Source organism: Fundulus heteroclitus, chromosome 4 (assembly GCF_011125445.2).
Source record: "Fundulus heteroclitus isolate FHET01 chromosome 4, MU-UCD_Fhet_4.1, whole genome shotgun sequence".
NCBI classification, from domain to species: domain Eukaryota; kingdom Metazoa; phylum Chordata; class Actinopteri; order Cyprinodontiformes; family Fundulidae; genus Fundulus; species Fundulus heteroclitus.
The window spans coordinates 3,279,449-3,304,008 of NC_046364.1; the positions used below are offsets into that span (position 1 = coordinate 3,279,449).

The 24,560-nt window shown below is 40.0% G+C and overlaps 1 protein-coding gene across 1 annotated transcript in view; it reads left to right on the plus strand.

Moving 5' to 3' along the window:
* Positions 1 to 23,592, plus strand: part of LOC105918866 (globoside alpha-1,3-N-acetylgalactosaminyltransferase 1) — a 30,029-nt gene extending 6,437 nt beyond the window's left edge. Inside the window, exons 2-11 of the mRNA XM_036135865.1 lie at positions 2,617 to 2,658; positions 2,831 to 2,968; positions 8,719 to 8,751; positions 11,691 to 11,825; positions 11,975 to 12,083; positions 18,692 to 18,805; positions 19,756 to 19,872; positions 20,081 to 20,214; positions 21,500 to 21,577; positions 21,673 to 23,592. Coding sequence (XP_035991758.1) covers positions 2,617 to 2,658; positions 2,831 to 2,968; positions 8,719 to 8,751; positions 11,691 to 11,825; positions 11,975 to 12,083; positions 18,692 to 18,805; positions 19,756 to 19,872; positions 20,081 to 20,214; positions 21,500 to 21,577; positions 21,673 to 21,820 — 1,048 coding nt within the window. The 3' untranslated portion in view covers positions 21,821 to 23,592. The remainder of the gene's footprint in view (positions 1 to 2,616; positions 2,659 to 2,830; positions 2,969 to 8,718; positions 8,752 to 11,690; positions 11,826 to 11,974; positions 12,084 to 18,691; positions 18,806 to 19,755; positions 19,873 to 20,080; positions 20,215 to 21,499; positions 21,578 to 21,672) is intronic.
* Positions 23,593 to 24,560: the final 968 nt, after the last annotated feature.

The following is a 24,560-nucleotide window of genomic DNA, read 5'->3' on the forward strand; positions in this document are numbered from 1 at the left end:
TCGTAGCATCTGAGAACAATTATGTTTGTTAGGAGCGGCTAAGATTGTAGTGTCTGACTGCAGCCGAGTGGAAAGACCGACAGAAGCAGCTGTGTGTCACTAACTTAGCTATCCAGCTCTGCTACAGCTCCAGGCATGGAGTGGGAGAAATTGTCCATCACTGAGGTGGTTTTCCTTACATTCCACCTGCACTCGCAGGACAGAGCTGGCTCTCTTATTGAGTTTATCCAGCCATTTCCTCTCAGCTACAGATCTGCTGCTGCTCCAACAGACCATAGAAGAAGACTGATGCCACCTCAGAGTTAAAGAAGGTCTTCAGGAGCGCCCCCTGCAGTCCTGAAGACCTCAGTCTCTTCAGCAGGTAGAGTCTGCTCTGACCCTTCCTGTAAAGAGCATCAGTGTTATGACTCCAGTCCAGTTTATGGTTCAGGTGAACACCCAGTTACTGGGAATAGTCCACTATCTCCACATCAGTTCCCTGGATGCTCAGCTGTGTCAGTGAGGTGGGTCTGCAACTCTGAAAGTCCACCACTAGCTCCTTTGTTTTCCCTGCATTCAGCATGAGAAGGTCCTGCTGGCACCAGTCCACAAAGCTCTGGATCCACTAGAGCTGTACTCTGACTCAAATTCACCTGTAATGACTCCGACAACTGCAGAGTCATCAGAGAACGTCTGCAGGTGGCCGCCTGGTGAGCGGATGGAGAAGTCTGCAGTGTAGAAGGTGAACAGAACCGGTACCAGCACAGTTCCCTGCGGTGCTCCTGTACTGCAGATCATCAGAGACACGGCCTTGTGTCATTACGTATTGCTGTCAACCAGTGAGGGAATCCAGTATCCACTGGGAAAGTTGATGATCCACTCCTGCCCGCTCCAGCTGGTCCTTCAGGACTCCTGCTTGGGATTTTATTATTCAGTCTTTTTGTGGGAATCTATCAGGGTCAGTGCATCGACCCTGGAAGATTGGAGATTTTACACCTGCCCGATGGGTTTCTTTGGGGAAAATGTTTCTGTTTCTAACATTAAACTCAGACACATGGAAAGCACAAAAGATTGATATTAGAAGTCGCACACAAAAAGTTGTTGTCAGAAATTGCTGCAGGTCCTGTGATGTTGCTATTTGCCTGTTGTCAGTCTGTTGCTGACCAATTTGCATTTTCTTTTTTTTTTATGTGTAGTTTTTGTGCAGTCCAGATTAGCTTGGGTGGTTAAAATGCTGATTGAAACAAAGATGCTAGTGTATGTGAAATGGAAAGGGGGCTCCTCCCAATGGTTTTGGGTGTGAGAAACTGTCTACCATTGGAGTATGATAGAGTTAAGTTTAATAACTCTTTGATTCTGGAAAGAAAGCCAACACAAACAAGTTTCTAAACTGTGTGTCAATCGTAGCCCCAAGGATGGCATTTTGTATCATTTATATGTCTCTTGTAATTTAATAAGATGTGATTATGGAGTTAGGATATCTAATATCTATCTGCAGGATCTCACTTTATTTATTGCTAATTAATCTGTAATTTTGTCATAATTTGACAAATTGCAACCACCCCTTATGGATCTAAACATCGGACAGAGTGCTGTACAAAGTTTCCTTTTTTTTTTTTAGATAATAATGCAATTAAATAAATAACATTAGATTGAATGTTTTTATGACAATTCATTGCGACAATTTACAAAAATCACTGAAACAAAAATCTGCAGATATACCAGCTTTAGTACATTGGATTGTTTACTGATAAAAAGCGGATGTTGGAATGGACTGTTCATCTGTTACATGTATATAAACATGCTGTTGGTTCCACAGGTTCTTGATCTAAATGAGAATGATTTACAATGCAATCAACATGCTATTCATTTTGACACTTTTAGCTTCTCAGGGAGTATTTGTTTGGACATCCATGCAAATTGCACATTCCTTTATCTGAAGATTCACATTTTTGCCACTGACTATTTGCACACTTTAACTTCTCCGGGAATGTCTAATAAACTCATGAAATTATTGTACAGTATAGTTGTACAGTAGTTTACAAGTACAATCTTGTAAACTGACTGCTACCAGTCTTTTTTGACTTGAACATCAATTAACTTGAACACTGAACTTTTTGCTAATGACTAATTGAACATTTTCAGCCTCTCAGGGAGTATTTTATCGGATACGTTCATGCAAGTGCACAACAATTTACATTGTCTGTAAAGTGACTACTATCTGTCTTTTTTGACTCAAAAATTTTAATCTTATCAGATGCTAAAGACAAGTGGGAAATGTTGTCAGTGCATTCATCTATTGAACATTATGTCTCGTTTGTGTCTGTGTGTTATGTGTGAATTTGAAGCTGGTGTCTCACCAAAATTTAATTATGGGGACGATGAAGATTCTTGATTCTGATCAGATACACAGAGAAGGGAAAAAGATTCACAAATGGATTTAACGATGATGTCCATAAAGACATTTTTCAAATGACCTCCTTGTTTACGAGTACTATAAATGTTACTGTAATAACTTTTTCTGTAATCTTGTATGAATGATGCCTTTGTTACACAAAGGTATGCGCAAACATTTTGGTATGGAAGTGAACAAAAAAACATTTCTAACATGATATTGGTCCCATTATATCTTCACAGGTTGCTCTATAGCTATTTCAGAGATAGCTTTTCGCCCATCAGGTGAGTTTTAGAAAAAACTGCAGTTGCTTTGAACTTTTAAAAATTAAATACTGTTAAAAGGTCTCCTGTGACCTTGTCAATTTCTCGTCCAACAAATCTCATGACAATCCATTTTTATAAACATTTCATCTTGACATGTTGTTTCCAAATGTGTTTGTGTTTTGCTTCAAAGCTTTTGCCAGCCCTGTATTCAGCCTGACAATGACTTCAATGAATTGGAAAAGGAGATGGAACAGATTAAAGGGATTAAACACAGCGAACATTGCAAGAAAGACAGCTGGAAGATAGGTGAACTGCTCATGCAATCTGGGTGAGAAACCAATTGTTTGTCTGCAGAAGTGTTTCAGCTCTTGTTGTAAAAGATTACTGTTTCAAACGTTTGTAAAAATGTGACAGAGCCTACGAAAACAGGATAAAACTCCACCCATCCATTGTCTATTTGTCTATATCCATGTATTTCTTATATAAACAAATGTAAAAAAATATAAAAAAAAAAAAAAAAAAAAAAAAAAAAAAATATATATATATATATATATATATATATATATATATATATATATATATATATATATATAAACAAATGTAATATATATATATATATATATTGAACTTTTGTAATTTGGTCAGCTACTATAAAGTATATATATGTAGGGTAAACCTGGAAATATTCATAATTCTCTTCTAAAGAGTTGCTCATAAATGTTTTCAGTAGATGAGCCAATCTCTATTGTTCCATTCAGGCCAAATTATGAATTTTAGTACCTTTGCCTGGTTTTCCTGAGCAAAAATAAGACATTTGAGAATTTATAAAGACAATTGTTAATTTGGAGAAAAGGTATTTTTCTCATCTAATCTGCAAATGAAGTTCACAACTGGACATTGAATTAGTAGTCCTGATTTCACCCACAGATCAGTTATCAATTTTTTTTAAATATAGTTGACACAAAATTTGTTATAATTTCAGTTTGTCATAAAAGTATCATAATGACAATGGAAGGTCTTGATTTTAGGTAACAAAACTGATAAAATAAAAATGACTACAGATGTATTTAATGAATATATGAAAAGATACCACTTGGGGAAAAAAACTTCCCCCTGCTTCCTTTTCAGCTGCAGGTAATTACCACTGATGAGCTGTTCTGTTCCTAGACATAAGCAAAACCAACCCAATAAAAATGTCAGGACTGCCAGGGGGAGAACAAGCAGCCACTGGTGTAAGGAGCAACCAGGTTTCCATAAACCTGGCCAACGTGCTCCCAGTCACCAGGCAACGTCACACAAACGTCTTCTGAGAAACAAAAACACAATAATTCAGGGAAAGACAGGCGTCGTCACATTCCTCACCAAATGAAACCCTGCCAAATGTTACACAAAATGTTAAACAACAGTATATTGTCTATAACCACCCTCAAAATGCTAAGTAAGTCTCACCTACTCCGTCATTCCAGTAATTGCATCCAGGAAGCAAATTAAGAGTTATGGAGGGAGCAATAATGACAAACTTACATAGTAACAGGCAATAACTTTCAATTGCGTACAGGGACAGGAGATAAAGCATCTGAGATAAGTGTTTTTGTGCCCTGAATGTGTCCCATATCTAAACAGTAAGCCTGCAGTAAAAGGCACCATCGCATGAGCCTCTTATTTGGACATTTCAGAGTTCAAAAAGAGTGTAAACCACAATTGGCCTACTCTCTGACCCTATATAAACTTTAGAATATCAGAGGGGTCAAATTAAGGCCAGTGCTTTCTTTTTAATTACAGAGTAGTTTAACAGGCAATAACTTAACACTCCCTGAAAAGTAGCAAACAGGTTTCCCAGGGCTATTTTCATCCTCCTGCAGTAAAGCTGCACCAGCACCAACCACACTGGCATCCACATGTAGCTTCAAAGGTTAATTCAAACGTGGAGCAGCCAGCACAGCCACTTAACATAACGATTTTTTAACACAATCAAAAGCACTCTGCAGACCACACAAACTTCACCCTGCTTTTAGGCAGATCGGTCGTTGGTTCAACAACAGCGGAAAAATCTTTACAAAAACGTTGGTAAAAACCGACTAGTCCAAGAAACCACATCGACTCCTTTTTAAGGGTCGGCGGCGCAGACTCTTGCACAGCCCACACCTTTCCATGCTTTGCATGCACCTGACCCTGCCCAACCACTTTGCCCAAATACGTCACTGTTGCCTTCGCGAATTCACACTTTGCCATAATAACTGTAAGATTTGCATGAGTGAGACGTTGAAAGAAAGCTCTGACCCGATGTAAAACAACCACATTCACCAGGTGCTGGAATGTCGCCGGTGCATTCTGCAGACCAAAGCTCATAACTGTATATTCATACAGCCCAGTCGAAGTAACTGAAGTAAAGTGTAACAAAAGCTGATATTTCCCGAGCACGTGCAGAAAGCGGGACCTGCCAGTGTCCTTTCAACAAATAACATTTACTGACAATCCTGGCAGAACCGCCCTGATCTACACAGTCCTCCAAGCGTGGCAAAGGAAAAGAATCTGGCTTAGTGATGTTGGTTATCCTGCACCATCAGAAACGCTGTTTTTTTTCAGATTTTTCAACTTGGAGAAGGCCAGGTGGAGAAATGTTATTTTGCAACATGTACTCCACCTCTGCATCCAATACCTTATGTTAATTAGGGAACACTTTGACGGATTGGTGGAGAATCCCCCACATCAATATCATGACGGCAGAAAAATAGCACGCAAAGGTGTATCTCCAAACCATGATGGGTAACTGCTTGGCGAATCGATCATTTCTTTTTGCGCATAAAGGTTTTGCAGGAATTCTGAATTTTTCATCTGACCACACACACCATTGGATCAGCCAAACACCGAGCATCCAGGAGCACATCAGGCTCTGCATAGGCGGATCCCGCAGACTCTGACAAGGCTGGACCCACCGCTGCTGATTTGTGCTCGCACTGCACCGTTTCCACCAACGACTCAAGAGAATGATATGGCTTCAACAAACTGACGCGACACAGTTCTGTGGACTTCTTGCGGTTTGGAGTAGAAATAACATAACTCTTCCTCAGAACAAAGTATGGACCCAAGAATTTTGCCTGGAAGGGAGATCCCACAACAGGTACCAGGGCCAGAACCTGATGACCAGGGCTGAAATTATGATATTTAGCTTTTCGGTCATAGAGGTTTTTCATCTTTATTTGTGCAGCTAACAACTTCTCCGATGCCAAAACACTCACTGAACAAAGGGAATGCCTAAAAGTATTTGCACAGTCCAACAGATTCACCGGTGGATCAGAATCCATCGGATCCTCCTGCAAAAGTGACAAGGGACCACACACAGTCTGCCCAAACTCCAGGTCACTTGGACAGAACCCCATGCTTTCCTGCACTACCTCTCTGACAGACATGGCAAACCTTCCTCCCAATGCAGACCCAGTTCAGTGCCATAAGCACAGAAAAGGCATTTTAGCATTAGGTGAAAATGCACTAGTGTTCCCTGACTTTGCACGGTGATGTTTAGGACCCGTAAAAACATGCAAGATGAAAAACTGGAACCTTGATCGCTTTGCACCACAGAAGGGATGCCAAAAATGGATAGAAGCGGTGGCATTGCCTTCACAACAAATGTTCAGGTAATACTGCATAATGGATAACGTGCTAACTTAACGGCTAGCAAATCCTGCCAGCTTTTGAACGAGGAAGAGGACCCACGCAGTCTACTATTAAGTTATCAAAAGGTTTCTCAGCTGGTGAACTATGGGCCAAAAGTAAGGTGACCAGATTTCTGAAATCAAATCTGGAGACACTTCTAGTTGAATAAATAAATACATCTCATCAAGAAGAAATTGGTAAACTGGGACAGTAATGGTTTCATTTATTTTCACATTTTATTAATATTTAAATAACAAAAATCAAGTGTAAAAGCTAGGAATGTGCCTCTCCACACTTTTAGTATATCTTAATAACACTGTCGATTTATTCATTTTATTAATCTTAACAGAAAACTAGAAGTATGTCTCTGGGTTGGGGCAAAGTGGTGGGGGTGGGAGTGGATGGGTCAAGGGTGGTAAGCAGGGCTCTCCAATTTTGTGGAGCCCAAAGAGCTCTAAGGGGAGAGTAACATGAGGAAAAGAAAAAACAGAAAAGTAAATACAAACATTTAGCCTGTGGCTGTCTGTGGAGTCAGAGTTCCCCACCTCTTCAAAAAGGTGCAACAAATATTCATTTTGTTCACGTCTACATACCTATGAGAAATAGGTTTTTCTGCGTTAACATCAAAAACAAGTAGCGGTCACGCCTGCAGGTAAAGGATAATTTATGTTTCTTACTGTCAACTGGCCACATCAGGGGCCTGTGCATCTCAAAGAAGCAGATTCATTTCTCCCACTAATGGCTATAAGCGCAGCTCCACTTCTTCCTGAACTTCAGCAGCTCCTTTGTTTCCTGTCTTTCATCACAGGACAGACTGATTAATCCAGGTGTGTGTGGCTGGTTACTGAGGTCAGACACACCTGAATTAATCAGTCTGGCAAAAGCACACAAATATGCAGCGCTTGCTTTCTCTCCTTCTGTGTATTATATATATTTTTTATTTATTTTAGATATAGAAAATTAAGCTTGATAATGAAACACAAGCAGTAGGCTATTTCATGGACAAACTTACCACTGATAACTTTCTTTTGTCTGCTGAAGAAAAACATTAATGACACCAGCAAAGTTTCAATTCAGTTTAGTTAAAAAAAAAAATATTGCGCCAAATCATGATACATTTCATCTCAAGGCTCTTTCCAAAGTCAGACTGCATCAGATCCTCCAGGTTGGTGAGAAAGTTTCCTCTCTAAGGAAACCCAGCAGGTTGCATCAAGTCTCTCCAAGCAGCTTTCACTCCTCCTGAAAGAGCGTAGAGCCACAGTGGACAGTCGTCTGCATTGTTGATGGCTTTGCAGAGATTTTAACGTGCAGCATCTGATCTGGTATCATTATTACAAGTGTATTTATTAAGATGAACACAAATGCTGGTTTGTGATTGTTCATTACATAATGCACCATATTATTACATTATCATTTCTATAAAAAGAAAGAGCTATAGCCACATTTTGCAATAATCTGTGCAAAGTGTTGTTACATGATTGGCAGAACGTTATACAAAATGCATTCAAGGATTTTATTACATTTTGTGTTGGTTGTTACATAATGCAGTTTTGGGTGATGTTTTATTACATTTTGAAGCCCAATTTTCTTACGTGTTTACGTACTGCGGCATTATTACATAAGGAGGTGTTACAAACCCTCCTTTTCCACACGATCAACTTCGACAGATCATTCAGCTAAAACTGACTTTATGACCAAGTCTGTTTCCAAAACAGCTTTAATTTCAGCTTTACGGCTTCGACCACCAACATCCACTCAGCTGTTTTCAACAGCTGATCCTTAGTACCCTAAAGACTCAGCAGCTGAAGCCATAATCTGAGAAAAGAGAGAGACAGAAAATATTCCAAAATTAAGTAGTGGGGCCAAGATACTGAACTGTTAACCACAGAAACAAACAGGCAAAAACTCACCTGTTCGAGTTTTCTCACTAATCGCCAAACCAAAGAGTCAACTCTACTCTTCATGTGCTTTATGGTGGGTCCTGATGTGCCTTTGGTTGTTCAATTTAAGATCATAATTTTAGATTTTGGAGCTTAATAGTTTAAAGTGGTTTAGAAATTCCTATAAAATGAGACAAGGAAAGCCTGCTTTCTGAAGATGAAGTGTACACTGGGTGAATAAGTAACATGCGACCTGTGGAAATCTGCACCCGCAGCACTCTTGTTAATATTATGTAAGCATTACAATGTGCTTCTGAAACAAGGCTGCAGCTTTTTTTCCTTGTCAGTGTGTTTTGCAGCTTCATGGAGTCTGTTAAAAATCTAAGCAGGACAAAAATAGGTGATGTTATATATTTTGTTTCCAAAAGTTGAGAAGTGTTGTCACAGAATTAGACGTGTAAATGTTCTGCTTGTGTAACTTTGACAAAATGTCTTTCATCCTTCAAAATGAAGCAGAATTTAATTTTTCCTTTTCTTGTTCCAGATTAAAGTACGCTCAGCCAAGCACGCAGACTGGGTAAGCTGTCACAGCACATGATTCTACTGTGCAATGTTTTTGGTTTTAATTTATAGTTTTAACTTTTTGTTTTCTAGGAATTAAAATGATGAAAATATTTTCCAGGTTCTTGATAGTATCCTTATAAGGAATATATATATATTTTTTAGAAAAGTTTCTTACAGAGGAACTGAGCGAATGGTTTAAATAAAAGAAAAATAATCCTTTCCTATTCCTGGTCTTCATCAGGTTCCTAAATGATTTCTATCTAACCCTGTGATCACCAAATGATCCCATCACACTGCACTATGACCATCATAATTTTATTCTTACTGTAGTGTTGGGCCAAACTTTGGAATTTTGAATCCAAGAATTGTAAAAACAAATCAAAAAGGTGATTACAAAAATGACTAGTTTAAAAGTTTCAACAGTTTTTACACTTGGAGATTTTATACGTTTGAGAAACAGATTTGTTCTTTTTTTCAGCTGAGTAGTACAGGGTATATGTTACATCAAAGGTGGTGGAGTTCTGAAAAGATTAAAGTTTTTATATCCACGGTTATGCAGGCCTACAACGGTATACAGTCTTAGAATATAAGGCAGATCTTCCTTTTGTCTTGTGTCTGTCCCACCCTGCAAACATCCCTAATTGGTAGACAGAACTTTATACGCAAAGACTGTTAAAGCAACGGGTTGCCAGTAGCCTGGCCAGCCAGACTGACTTACGGAGTAAACGCGGCATATCGGTCTGGAAAGCCGCCAGTAGAGCTCGATTCAAAGGCAGGACGAACAGGGTCAGTGGAAACAGGGTATAGCCAATCAGAGAACGACAGATGTGATGCAAATTCCAAGCAACACGCTCTGTTTTAGCTCCTAGAGCCGCCAGATGTTGAGGTTTTAAAGTTATACCCAGCCTTATCAGGACATTATAAAGGGCATCATCAAAACATTGCCCCGTTGCGTCCGCCATCTTGACTATTATGGTTACAAAAGTGAGAAAATCCTCGTTATTCGATGCTGTAGCGCACGTATTCCCTAGTTACTGGGGGAAAATAGGGAGTACCAATATGGCGGCTGGTGGCTTCAAAGCGACTCGTTCTAACAGCGGCGATTAGCACTCCAGTGGATAATAGAGATCAGTGGTCCAGACCCACATGCTGTGTGTTGAATACAGGTATAATAAGTTAGTCTGGCTGGATAGACTAGGGAGCAAGTGCATCAGACCTCAGGGAGTAGGATTCACATATAGGTCCAGCTGCTAACAATTTTATATAAAAAATTAATAAGCTATGTAAGGCCTTCTCAATCTGCAGCAGTCTCTGGTCTGCCACGCTGCAAATCAGCTGCGAAAAACAGCACGCAACTCTTGGTCTTCTCGCAGCGGCCTTGCTTGCACCACTTCCCTGTAGGAAGCAGAAACCAGCCAGAAACGCAGAGGACCACAATGCAACGCTGTCCTAACTGACGGGCAGAAGGTACCCCTCCCCTAACGTTGCCAACTCGTGTAACTTTCCTCTAGTCTGTCTGGGGAAACAAATAAATTTTTATGCTTTTTGGCCTTGCGCCCAGAAGATAACTCAATTTTAAATGGTTAGCTATTTTACACCAGTTCTCTCTCCCAGTACAGAGAGACCACTTGGTTGTTTTGAAGGATTCTGATTGGCTGACATAGTCTTCAGCTCGGCAGTACACTGCACCTTAAGCGTTTGACATGCTTAAAACAAAGCTCAGTGTATTTGTGCAGGTTTGTGTGGATGAAAACCTGTCTTAAAACAATCTTGTGTGTACAATGTTATTTTTAAAATTATCGTGGATGAGATATTCATTTTTATAAAGACCCGGCCATGTGTGTACAAGGCCTCAGGTCCGCTTGTTTTTATTACGCTGCTCCACCTTGTTAGAGTGCATTGATCCTTGTTGTTCGACCTGGTTTTGGTACACCCCCTTTAGTTTATTGGTTTGACAGCCAACAATATAGCCTGGGGCACGCTCCACCTTAACAGGTGAGATCATCAACAATACCAGCAAATTACAACAGTTTATGTGTCAGCACTAAAACCATGCAATAAAATGAGGAGTTTACCTTAAAGTACGTTAAGCTCTAAGGACAGGCAAAAAAAAAATTATACAAAAATCAGAACTAAACAAACACAACAAAACAAACAAAAAAAAACTAGATAAACCTAATACAAATACAACCATTCAGTGTGTGACATTTACACAATAATTTTTCTTCTAATGACCCCCGTGAAGTTCAGCTCCCAGCTCCTCCGGGGGAATCCCAAGGCGTTCCCAGCAGAGAGACATAGTCCCTCCAGCGTGTCCTGGGTCTTCCCCTGGGCCTCCTCCCGGTGGGACGTGCCCGGAACACCTCACCAGGGAGGCGTCCAGGAGGCATCCTGACCAGATGCCCGAGCCACCTCAACTGGCTCCTCTCGACGTGGAGGAGCAGCGGCTCTACTCTGAGTCCTCCCCGGATGACTGAGCTCCTCACCCTATCTCTAAGGGAGAGCCCAGACACACTACGGAGAAAACTCATTTCAGCCGCTTGTATCCGGGATCTCGTTCTTTCGGTCACGACCCAAAGCTCGTGACCATAGATGAGGGTAGGAACGTAGATCGACCGGTAAATCGAGAGCTTGGCCTTTTGGCTCAGCTCTCTCTTCACCACAACGGATCGGTACTGCGCCCGCTTCACAGCAGACGCTGCACCAATCCGCCTGTCCATCTCCCGCTCCATCCTCCCCTCATTCGTGAACAAGACCCCAAGATACCTGAACTCCTCCACTAGGGGCAGCACATCCTCCTCAACCCGGAGAAGGCACTCTACCCTTTTCCGGTTCAAGACCATGGTCTCGGATTTGGAGGCACTGATTTTCATCCCGGCCGCTTCACACTTTCCATCAACCTGAAAACTGTCTTTTGATCATTTTTCTCTGTGCTTTTCCTTTTTTCCCAAGACGAACTGATATAAACGCAGTGACAAACTGGAATGCTCCTCTCGTCTGGGAAGGAACTTTTGATCCTGTGGTTATAGATGCAATCTATAAGAAAATGGACCCAAGAGTAGCTGTCGTGGTTTTTGCTGTTGGCAAGTAAGTAAACAGAAAAAAAAATTAATTTGTCATGAAAGCTTTTACTGTCTCTCTACTTTCACTCCCATTTACTTCTTTTTCCTTTTCTGTACTCTCTTTTGTCGTTTCCTGCTAATAGATAACCTCAGCTGTTTGCTTTCACTAAACAGGTACACTCGCTTTTTGAAGGCCTTCATTGAAACAGGAGAAAAGTTCTTTCTTGTTGGCTTCAATGTCACTTACTACATTCATACAGACCGGGAAAATGAAGTTCCCAAGGTAAGCCTCTTTTTAATAATGTTTGCCCCTAGTTTGTTGTTTGTCCTGTTATACTGCTATAACCAGAAAGATTTAAAATACCTTGTCTACTGTAAATACAGATTAGGTACTATGAGGTAGAAATGCTTTTTCACAACTGTATCCCAAATTCACAACAGCATTTATATCAAAATGTTGGGTAAAAAAGCTCTCATTGTATTATTGTTTGCAAAAAATTATTCTTCCAGGAAAAAGAGAGGCTATGGGGATGGATAAACATTTATATAAAGAAGAGACAGCAGCTGTGAAATAGAAGTGCAGATTACTTACTGTAAATATGGGCTTGTTTTATAAGGAGTGGCAGGATGTAACTGAAACTATGACCTTCACCTTCCATTCTACCACTGTGTGCTACCTTGTGTTGATCTATTTCAATTTATGTGGATAAAATCCATTTAGATGACATTAAAGTTTAGGATTATGATAGAAAATGTTCAAGAGTCTGCTATGCAGTTTGCTGATGATAATTGTACATATATTTCTGAACTACCAAGAAGAAAACACAATAATTTCTTACTATCAAATACTTTAGGCAGATTTCCACCAGCAGAATGTTGTCCTGGCATCAGAATAGCTTTCTAGGCTCATTATTCGCAGTAGACTGGCGCAGCAGAAGCACGCTGTGCACATAACCCAGAGGTTAATGGAGTGGAACCATCATCTGCTAGTGTTTTTCTTTTTTTTCTTTTTTTCAGTGCAGTGGTGGCCTAGTGGTTAGAGTAGCACACTTGCACTCTGAGAAGGTTGCAAGTGCGACATTCGATCTCTGCATACTGCCACTGTGGGTCCCTCAGTAAGACCCTAAGCCCCAGACTGCTGCCCGGGTGCTGTGATAGCTGCCCACTGCTCCATAAAGCTGGGCGTACACTGTACGATATTTTCAATCGTACTCAGATACAGCTCAAACTGTACGATGAAACCTCATGGTTTAAAAGTTCACAGCCCTCCATCTCTGTTCTGTACGGCCCGACGCGATCTGACTGCTCACACCGTGCGTCTAAAAACCACGTCGGACTCAGCGCCGCAGAGAGATGGCGCTAGTCGGACTCGTCTATCCGGAAGCCAAATGTAAACAGTAGAAGAAGAAAGTGTCGATGCTCTCTGTTAAAAATGAGGCTCACTGGAACGAAACGCGCTGCTTTGGTAATTCTACGAGTTGCTCCTCCGTGCCGAGCATACACTGTACGAGTTTTTCAGTCGTGGTACTTATATATATCTCAAACTGTACGACGGAACCGCGGGGTTTAAAAGTTCACAGCTCACGATACGTGTTCTCACAATGTGCGGCCCGACGCTCTGATCCGACCGGAGTGCTCACACCGTACGTATGAAAACCGCACGTCAGACTCAGCCCCGCAGAGAGATGGCTCTAATTGGACTCGTCTACCCGGAAGCCAAACGTAAACAGAAGAAGAAGAAAAAGACGGAAGTGTTGATGCTCTCTGTTAAATATGAGACTTACTAGAAAGAAATGTGCTGCTTTGGAAATTCTAAGAGTTGCTCCTCTAGTTTGACATGTTGCATGTTTTCGTTTGAGAAGACCAAGAAGAATCTTGCATTGCAGTGCGCGAAGTCTGGGGAAATCGGCTCGTAGATCCTCGTAGCTCTGCTTCAACAGCAGAAGGAGCTCACCATCTCTCACGAGGGCCGACTGAATTTCAAACATGTTTGGTTTTCAACCGACCGTCCGATTCCTGATAGGGAGGTGGTGGTGAGAGGCTGATCGTCCCTCGTTACCTTCCGTAAACTACACGACGCAGGACGCACGATCAAGCTGAAACTCGGCCCGATCCAAAAAATCCTCGCACAACTAAAGAATTGGCCCGAAGAGGGCAAAAACTCGTACAGTCTACGCACGGCATAGTTTGACTCCATGTCACACGTACCGCCGCCATGCTTCCCTCCACTCCTATGTTTTCCTCTGAAAAGAAGAAGAATTTCTTTGTTTGCACGTGCGCAGTGTGCGAGGTTGGGGTAAATTGGCTCGTAGATCCTCTTAACTCTGCTTCAACAGCAGGAGGCGCTCACCATCTCCTTACGAGGGTCGACTGAATTTGAAACATGTTTAATTTTTACCCGACTGTATGATTCCTGATGGGGAGGCGGTCGTGAGAGGCTAATTGCCCCTCGTTACCCTCCTGGATACGACATGACGCAGCATGCAGCTGAAACTGATCCCAAAGTTCTCACACGACTGAAGAATCGGCCCAAAAAGGGCAAAAAAAAATTACGGCGTATGCCTGGCTTAAGGGATGGGTTGAAACCAGACGACATATTTCATTGGAATGTACAATTAAATAACAAATAAAGATTTTTTTCTTCATTATTACTCTCAGCAGCTGTGTGTGACTTCTAGTCAATACTGCTGCTGCAGGAGGAGCTACACACTCAAACCCGTGCAAACACTAAAAAAACAGGCATAAAAAAGACAGATAACGTTCCAGGGAAAGGTGTCAGGTGTCTTACAGTTGAAGTTGGTGCTTTGATAGTAAAACTGTAACTGTAAAACTGTCTCCTGAAAAACAATCGCTTCTTTGTTTCACTGGAAGTCTGAGAAAGGAAATTGTTGTTTTGCTTTGTGAAACAAGAAGTGTTGATGCTATCTTCACTTTTGTTTCTTTAACTTATAAAATACATTAATCTGGCATTTCTACATATTTTTTCATGAGTTATATTGTTCAGACCTCTATTTTCCCTTTTGATAATGATAATGATAATGAATCAATTTATACCAAACAGACAGACAGACAATTCCACCAACAAAAATAAAAGTGATCGGTAAACAAAAATTGTAAGAAAATCACAGTCATCGCATGCATATTCATCGGTATGAGCACCAACGCCACCTTACATGTCCGAATATGAATTTAAACATAGATAGAAACTACTAATAAAAAACAAAAAACGAACCTATTGTATAAACCTGGAAGTATAACCTCAGTGTCTGAAAAGGGGCATAAAGAAGTCAAACTTATTTATTCATGTAGATACATGTACATATACATAGACACACATACCTGCATATACATAAACACACATGTATGCCCATACATGCATGATAACTAAATTTTTTGCAACAATTTCTGTTAAAAAACAACAATGCTGTCTCTGTCTTGTTGTGCTTCTTCAGTCTAGACCCTAAAGCAGAAAATTCTCCTTTTACGATTTGCAGGTATTTAACCCGACTATACTGTTGATTACCTGTATCAAGTTGCTACACGCTTGAACAAAGCGGTACGAGGAAATTTCTCCAGTTACACACGTTGCTTAACTTGTAAGCTACTCAGTCGTTTGCAGCTGTTTCATGGTCAATACTGAAAAGGAGCAAAAGGAAACAAACAACGTGAAGAAATCCTCCTCAGCCATGAGGAACGTATGGCTGAGGAGGAACACAAACTGTACGTTGAGACATTGAGAGATAATGGAGTGATGAGTTCTCAGGTGTATCATAACATTCTTGGGCAACGGACAGTTTCAAAGAAATACAGCCCTGCTGTCAAACATGTTTTCTCTTAGTTTTTTAAGGTAATTTACGGTACTAGATACTTTCTCAAGATGTGCTTTGTTACTTTTAAAATGTATTTGTACTGTAAGTTACAAATGTATAATTCAGAAAAAACTATTTAAGTTAGGTACCCACACAGACATGTAATGTACTTTTCAGTAAGATGAACTGGTACAATTTAAGAAAGCCTGGATCGCTTCCATGTTTGTTTGTTTTTTGTTTTTTTCCTTTGGACCATAAGAACAGAAGCAGGGATCAATGAGCAAACTGATATTTCTTTACAAAGAATTAAAAAAAAAAAAGTTTGTTACAAAAGGTCATGCAAGGACCTTGTAAAGACAGACCACAAATATTTAAAGAAGTGATCAGATTACCCATTGCAGCTGTACCAGGAAAGACTGCCAGAAACACAAAAAGAAAAAACAGGCCATGTGTGAAAAAAAAAAAAAAAAAAAACGTTGGGAAATTAAAGTACACCTATGCTACGAGGAATTTCCATTTAGAAGCAGGAAGTTGTTGTCGTGAAGGGAAAATTGAGGGCGGATTTCTCTGAACATTTCAGAGAAATACGCCCCTGCTGTCAAAATAGTTACTACCTAGAAATGCAGCGTTAAAATTGTTGTTTGCTTAAAATATAAGGTTACTTCTAAGAAGTAATTTGTCATTAAATCATCCATGATAATGACCAGTAAAGATGTTTAATAAGCAATAAAGCTGTTGCTAGTTGTTTCAAAGGTTCCTTCAATGTTTATAAAGTTTTTAAGATAATTTACAGTACTAGATACTTTCTCAATAAGTGTTTTGCTCATTTTAAAGTTTATTTGTAGCATAAGTTACAAGTGTATCATCCATCCATCTATCCGTCCATTGTTTATACTTGCTTATCCATGCACGCTCACAGGTGTCTATCTTCAACACTCATTGGGCGACAGGCGAAGTACCAGTCTACCACAGGTGTATAATTCAGTACAAACTATTTAAGTTTGCTACCCATACTGGGTAAGAGATTTAATGTACTTTTCAGTAAGATAGACCGGTACATAAACAAAAAAAAAGGCTGCATTATACTTCCATGGCTTTTTGTAGAACCATAAAATCAAAAAGCAAACAGTTTATTTACGAATAATTCAAAGGAAACTGAAAGATGTAAAAGGTCATGTATGTAGCACAGGTAGATCACCCAGTATTCATAGTGGGTTTCAGATTACTCTTGGCAGCCCCTTGGTCACCAGCTTCATTTAGCCTGGCTCTACTTGGCTCTGCTTGGCTTTACCCGGTTAGCGAATAATTCAAATTTTTGTTTTCAGGGCTGGGCTGGCTTGTTTTGACCAGAAGTAGGGCCAATCAGAGCGGAGTAGGGCTTGGATATGATGTGAACAGACTGCTGTTCACTGATTGGCCAAGGGGCGAGGAGAAACGAGAAGGTTTTCCCCAAGGAAGTCCTTTGGAAAAGTTAAACTGAAGAGCAAGGACATTAATATTAAGGAACGGAATGGGTCAAACTGAAATCTAATTTTAAGACTTACAATAATCATCTTTATTGTCATTGCGACGTACACTCCAGTAAAATTCGTTCTCTACATTTAACCCATCCCCTTGGGGAGCAGTGGGCTGCCACTGTACAGCACCCAGGGAGAAATCTGCGGTTAAGGGTCTTGCTCAGGGACCCAGAGTGACAGTCTGTGGGAGTTGAACCCAGAGCTTCTGGGACACAAGCACAATGCTCTAACCACTAGGCCTTCACTCCCCTTACAAACCATGAAGCCCGCTCAAGGGAAGCAATAGAAATGAAAAAGGATGCTTCAGCTTTCTAGATGCAGATGGGCGTGTTGTATTTAACAACCTTAATTAGATCTGCAGATTTAAAGTGGCTTTCTCTCATTTTACACTCACTGAACCCTATTAAGTTTTGTTTCTAAAGAGTCTAAAAACATGTTCAAGAACCCAGACTGCTGCTGCTGCACTGTGTGCCACAGCAGCAGCAGTGGTGTGGAGCAAAGCAGGCGAAGGCACAGCTCCTCTGTCGTGAATATCCAACCATAAAAAATTGACTCTGGGGCATTTTTTTGCGTTTCTTAGTTTTTTGCAGCCCTCTGAACACCAAGCTTCTTTCACAAAGATCTTTTGGCTTACCCTACTTGAGGTTTTCTGTTGGACATCTGCCAAGTCAGCAGTCTTTGCCGTTTCCTACATGCCGGCGTTACGACATAATCACGTTTTCTGAGAGTGGAAACTATTAAAAAGGAAACCCAAACTTCAAAAATGAATAAAAGCCCTGTTCATCTGACTAGTAAAAACTGAGAAGTAGTTTAGTACAAACTAAAAAGTGACGCAAAAAAGACACTAATAAACTACGGCACTTACTAATGCAAAATTTCAAATTCAGCATTAACTATGGTGATGTGTTATTCGTGAATGTAAATAAACTTTTGTTTGGATGAGGTCCAAAATGGAGAGCAGGCCCAGATATTTCCTTGTCAACCTAAGCTGTAGGAACTGAAGGTAAACATAAAGTGTGTTGAAATGATCTTAAAATGCCGTAACCAAGTCTAAACAGTCAAAGGGAAGCCACATTGCCCCCAGGTGCTGGTTTACATCATGTTCGTTTTTCTTATAAACTCCAGTCACTGTAGAAGCTGTAGAAATGGAGAAGCTGGTTGCTTACATGTCCCAAGGCATCTTTGCGCCGCAAAAAACGGATATCTAGAGGTGGGATCCTAATCTCTCGATTGACTTTATTAAATCTGGGTTGCATCTGACAACAAATTAGAAAAACAATCTTTTCAAACCTGTGTTTGCATGACCTTTAATGTAGATTTTTTGCATGGGTGCATAAATACAAACCTGTGTGTATGTAGAGAAGGCGTGTGTGTGTGTGTGTATACACCAGATTCTTGCTTCTGAGGTATCTCTACACTTGCTAACACTTTAAAAATGTATGTTTGGTATTTAACATACTATTTAACAGCTCTTTAGGGTTAATTTGTATTGCTCGGTCGATCCATCTTTGAATGCTTGGGGATGTTGTTTGTAATTTCTTTGCTTTATTTCGTTGACTTTTCAGGTAGCATTGGGTAAGGGCAGGAAAATTACAACTGTGCCTGTTCCAAGTGCCAACCGCTGGCAGGATGTTGTGCTTGGAAGGATGAAGTGGGCCACCCTCACCATTGAAAAAACGGTAAAAAGTGAAAGACAGAAGATAGTCCATAAAGGCTAATGATTTTTTTTTGTCTCTGTGAAGTCATAGAAGCTGTCAAAGCTTTATTCAGGCTTAAATGAACACACCTATTTACAATCTGAGATGGAGTTAACCATAAGGCAAAGGTAGGCAGATACCCGGTGCCTCATAAATAGCCAGGATCACACATGGACTTTGGTTTTCTATCTGTCATAAAGTACTTGGTAAATATAAATGGAGTCAATATGCCGTCATATTCAAGAATTTAGAATCTGCCTTTCAATAACGTCCATTTGTCATATTATCACCATCCTAAAATAATGGCCTTTTTGCCTAAAGTAATAATTTTCCCCTAAATCAACGTAATAACTTTTTGCCATATTTTGTTTGTGTTTTCTGAAAAAAAAAAGAAAAAAGACATGGGCCATTAATTTTGGAAGGTGACGATATTGAGAGTACCATTTATACAATTTTTAACCAGTAAACATATTTTCCATGAAGCCCACATTTCTGTTTCAAATGTTTTTTTTACAGGTCTGATGTAATATTCTAATGTTAAATATCATGTTTTCATTGCCTGTAAATGGAAATTCGTCGCAGTGATCAGACATATAGGCATGAAAACATTGTGGGTAATTATTTTATATTTCCTAGTAGGAAAACATGCTAGGTTCTGCAGTCACTGAGACCATCGAGTACGTAGGCAGGTACTGCAGCACAGGTGTGCTCTATGGACGTAGGGTTTCATCCTCTGGTGCTTCTCATCCCCAGACCTTGACTCCACCTGGGGGGTAATTTGTCTCGGTCTTCAATTTAACTGGGTCCACATCAAATGGGGTCACGTTTGAAACAAATGTCAGAATTACAAAAAGCCGTTGTAATGTGCTCTGAAATTATTGGAATTGTAATCTTTTTCATTCACTCTTCTAATTCGTCTACTTTAATTTCAGATCCGTAATGAGGCAGATTATCTGTTTATGATGGACATAGACAGTGTTTTCTACAGTCGGTTTGGAGCTGAGTCTCTCAGTCGTCTGTCAGCTGTACTTCACCGTGGCTACTACAAGGTTCACCTTTTTTTTATTTTCTTACAATATATTGGCTTTAGGAAAAGTGCTGCATCATGAAATACGTGCATTGTCCTTGTCCCATACTCAAAAAACGAATGACGTGGTTTGTGTAGAATTTTGTTTTTACCAATTATTTTCAGTTCATCACATATATTAGTGCCTCTTTTCGTTTTTATCCAGTTTTTAACCTGCTTTTTCCACACAGAACACACCCAGGGAAAAGTTTCCTTATGAACGTCGCCCAGAGTCCAAAGCGTACATCCCTGCCGAGGAGGGAGACTACTACTACACTGCAGCTGTCTGGGGTGGATACCTGGGCGACATGTACAAGCTTGTCAAGTAATCAAACTATAATTATATTTATATTTATTTATATTTAATTTTTATTTATGCAAGTGATGACCACTCCAGGTTTTCTTACACACAGTTCTGCTCTCAGGATGTAACACAAGCTATCAACTCCACACAAAATGCTGAAAGCATTCAGTCGTTATTACCTCAGAGGATTAGGATTTTAAAAAGAAAATGTTCATTAAAAATTAGGGCTGGGCAACGATTAAAATATTTAATCGCGATTAATCGCATAATTTGCCTGATTAATCGCGATTAATCGCATTGTATTTACAAACTACAAGAATGAATTCAAAAGTAGTGTAAAGAGCACTTTTATTTTAATGTTCTGCTGCCATATGAACAAAAGTGTTGTAACATTTGTAGCACTTATCAGTAACACATATTTAGTGCAAAGCTCAACTTAAACATGTAAAACAAAAAATAGCAATAATAATAAATTAAAGCTTATTGCCACTGACAGGGAATTCTCTTTATGGGGAAAAAATCTACCAAAAACAGGCAATTTCTGAGGTAACAGCAGGGAGCAGCATTACCATTTTATGTTCAATACCTAAGTTTAACTTGGCAGTGGTTCCAACTAACTTGTTTCTGTCATATTCCATGCTGGAAGAACTTTAAACTGAAATGCTTGCTAACTCGATATGCGTGCATGTTTATTTGACGTTAACACGCGGTTTTTTGTTGTTGCTTTCTCGCGTGCATATAGTGAATGGCAGGGAAAAACAGGCAAAAACACATGGATACTTTGAAACGAGAAGCGACTTCACCGACGGCGTCTAAGCAGACCCCCCCCCGCTCCGCTCCGCACAAAACTTGTTCAACTCACCGCCTCTCCTAAGCAAATTCCTGCGGGAAACACCGCCTTCCCCGTGTCGACTTTGTTTTTTTCCGGCCAGCACCTTTCTTCCTCTGAATCCGAGGCTTGGCTGACAGCGAGGTTATTGGCGCATTATCGCCACCTACTGTTCTGATTCAAACCCCTACACCGCAGCAACAGACCTTCACAAAATAAAAGCATGTGAGCAACATGCGTTAATGCGCGTTAAAGAAAATATCGCCGTTAATAGTCTAATGAGTTAACGCGAAATTAACGCGTTAACTTGCCCAGCCCTATTAAAAATGTCTTATGTTTGGATTTATCTGGTGTGTTTAGTTTACTCAGTTTCAGCGTAAACCCTGGTAATCCACACAGCTTTCTTTACATGACACCCCATGTGTTAAACCTTTGCAGCAGCATTTATATTTAGGTTTTAATCCGCTGTTTTATCAGGTACTGTTATGAAATGTCGGAGGAGGATACCAAAAACAAGATTGAAGCTGTCTGGCAGGAGGAGAGTCATCTCAACAAGTACAGTATTACACAACATGACAAACAAAATGATATTTATATTGAACTCTAAACTTAAAACTCATACACTGCATATGTGTCCTCCTTCTGTCCAGGTACCTGTTATACAACAAACCAACCAAGGTGCTGTCTCCAGAATACCTGTGGTCTGATTATGACAAAGTGCCGGCTGACATTAAAGTTGTCAGGATCTCCCAGTTAGTTAAGAACTACGCAGAAGTGCGTCCAAACGGTGGAAACTGATGCTGAAACCTTCAGGTGCAGGTCTGTCTGCTCAGACCCTTTGTAGTTTTGGCCCCTTTATACCCAACTTTTTACTGACTAGACCTGTCTGCGAGGGGATGTTCATTACTGACCCTGTGTCAATCCGTGTCAATCAGCAGAATATTTGGTAACAAGCTTTTTTTTTCTAAAAAACATTCTAAAATCTGCTCGTAGTTTATAGAGAGAAAAAACAGCTATATTACTTTATGAACTATCTACCAGCAGGAGTTTGCTGGTAGTTATACTGGTTTATTTGGCTGTAATAATGGCTTATACTACTTAAAAGTGAATTAATCTATTCAGGGATCAGAACCTTACTAAATTAAAAAAAAAAGTGTAGCACAAAATCTTCCAAAAGTGATAGACAACTGAATTCATTAACACGAGAGATTTGAGCAATTTAATAATTTTATGCAAACCTGAACAAAATCTCAAGGCTGGGGTTGAAGTTACAAGTTTTCATATTCATGTTTTTTTGGATCATAACTAGCATAACGGCAATAATAATAATAACTAGCAATACTGCTTCAAAATGCAAACAGTAGAAATAGTAGCAAGAGACCAGAAAGTCATAAATGTGACATTCATGTCATCATCTGCCAGGTTTTGACCTCCAGATGGCAGGGGCAAGAAGCTTCTCACAAAGCCATTGCTGCAAAGGATGGACCCTGTATGATTGTCTTTTAAATATAATTTTATGACCATGACAGGGTTGAAACCAAATAGTTAAGTGTCACACCCTAAGAACATCTACTTGTCATAGGAACCGCTGTGTTTCACAAAACCCATCCGCCAGAAAGGTTCTTCCATAAGAATAAAGCACCTCTTTTGGACCACCCTGCATGTTTCACTTATCTAACTCCACTGTCTACATTTGGAAATTGATAAAAGGGGATATTAATTAAAAGTAACATCATTTTCTGACTGTACATGCCCTCTGAAACCATCTCCACTGTGTGCCGCAGCTTTGCCCCGAGCCTATTGATAAACCCCCAACACGCAGCTCCTGTATGCTTTTTTTAAAAGTGGTCCACAAAAACTGTGAAACTACTCCCAAGAGTCCTTTTTATGACACTTTTAGTTTTGTATTGCTTTTTTTGGTTCATGGTCTTAAACCTTTAAACAACTAATGAGCAGCCGGTTTTAAAGCTCATCTTATAACCTGGTTATGATTGAGCAGCACAAAGTGCTAATATTTTGAACCTCACACTGGTTATAAGATTTTGATCAAAAGTGTGCCTATGCCTAAATCATCTTGCTGCCTCTAGAATGGTTAAAAAGTACACGGGTAAAAAGTGTTTATTGTTTTTGTTTGTTTTTTTGACAGCAAACCAAATAATAGGGAGGGAGGATGTGTGAATATAAAATAAAGGTCAATTAAGGGATGAGTTCACTTATTTGGCACATAAGTAGATTCAAACAGGTACTTTTTAGAAATGTTTGATACCATAAAAACCTTTAATATATTTTTCTTTTCAGGCTCATATATAGATTAATTACAAATACAAATAAATCAAATTTTCAGCCTTTATTTCTTGTAATTCTGATGACTCCACATATGAAAACCCAAGAACATCCTGAACAGGAACGTCGTATGTTCACTCCTATGAACTCGTTACTTGGTTGGTCATTTTACGTGGATTAATGCATCAAAGCTGCGCGACTTGGAGGAGATCAGCCTGTGGGTCTGCTGAGGTCTCATAGAAGACCAGATTCCTTTGGTAGCTGCCTTCAGGCCATGCATTGTTGGGTCTTTCTCTTGACACCTTGTGCCCGCTTACCAAAGGTTGGTTTTAGCCAATCACGGTATCAAATTAAAACGTAAGCAGCAGACGTGGATTCTGACCAATCAGGTGTGATAGCAGCAGCTAGACATGCGTCCTCCTGAGCTGCCATGTTTATGTTGGTTCAGTTGTGGACTCAACCGCTCTGGATTTCATCTCAGCTGTATGTCCCGCCTTAAACCTCAATACTGCAAAGTGATTGGCCCGAACCGTTTTTGGTTCACACACAAACAGTTGAAGCCGGAGCGGTACAAGATGGATTCTGGTGTGTTAGTGAACGCACAAAAAAACACGAGATTTCGGCTTGCCGGGTAACTGGCAAGGTTAAATGACATGTCAAACCATCACTGACTGTAAAAACTTCATACTAGACTTCAAGCAATGCGGAATCTGCTCCTCTCCACTCGTCCTCCACACTTTGGGGCCTTGATTTCCAGATAAAAAGCAAACTTGACCTTTATCTGAAAAGAGTTGGTTAAAACACTGAGCAACAATCAGGTTGTTCTCCTCCTCAGCCCAGGTGAGACTCTGCTGATATTTTCTTGAACGCAGGGCCTTAGGCAATAGGCGGCAGTGTGCAGCTCCACTGTTCAGCCCCTGTAAGAAATAAGTCTCACAATTACAAGAAATAAAGGCTTCAAAAATGTAACGCTGCATTATAAATCTATATATCAGTTTTAAGTGACAAGAAATATTGAACTTTTTACAAATCATAATTTTTTTTTGGGGGATTTAGCTATATATATATATATATATATTTTACATAAGGGCAAAAGGGGTGTTAAATAAAAGGGTAAGTTTACACTGCTGCTATTTTAAAGGGATTAAATGTTTTTTTGTTGTGCTTTGTTTTGTTTTAATGGAGGGGAGTTGCTTTATGTTGTTTTTTTACACAACAAAGTTAGTGAGTCAATACGTTTTACAATCAAGTTGTG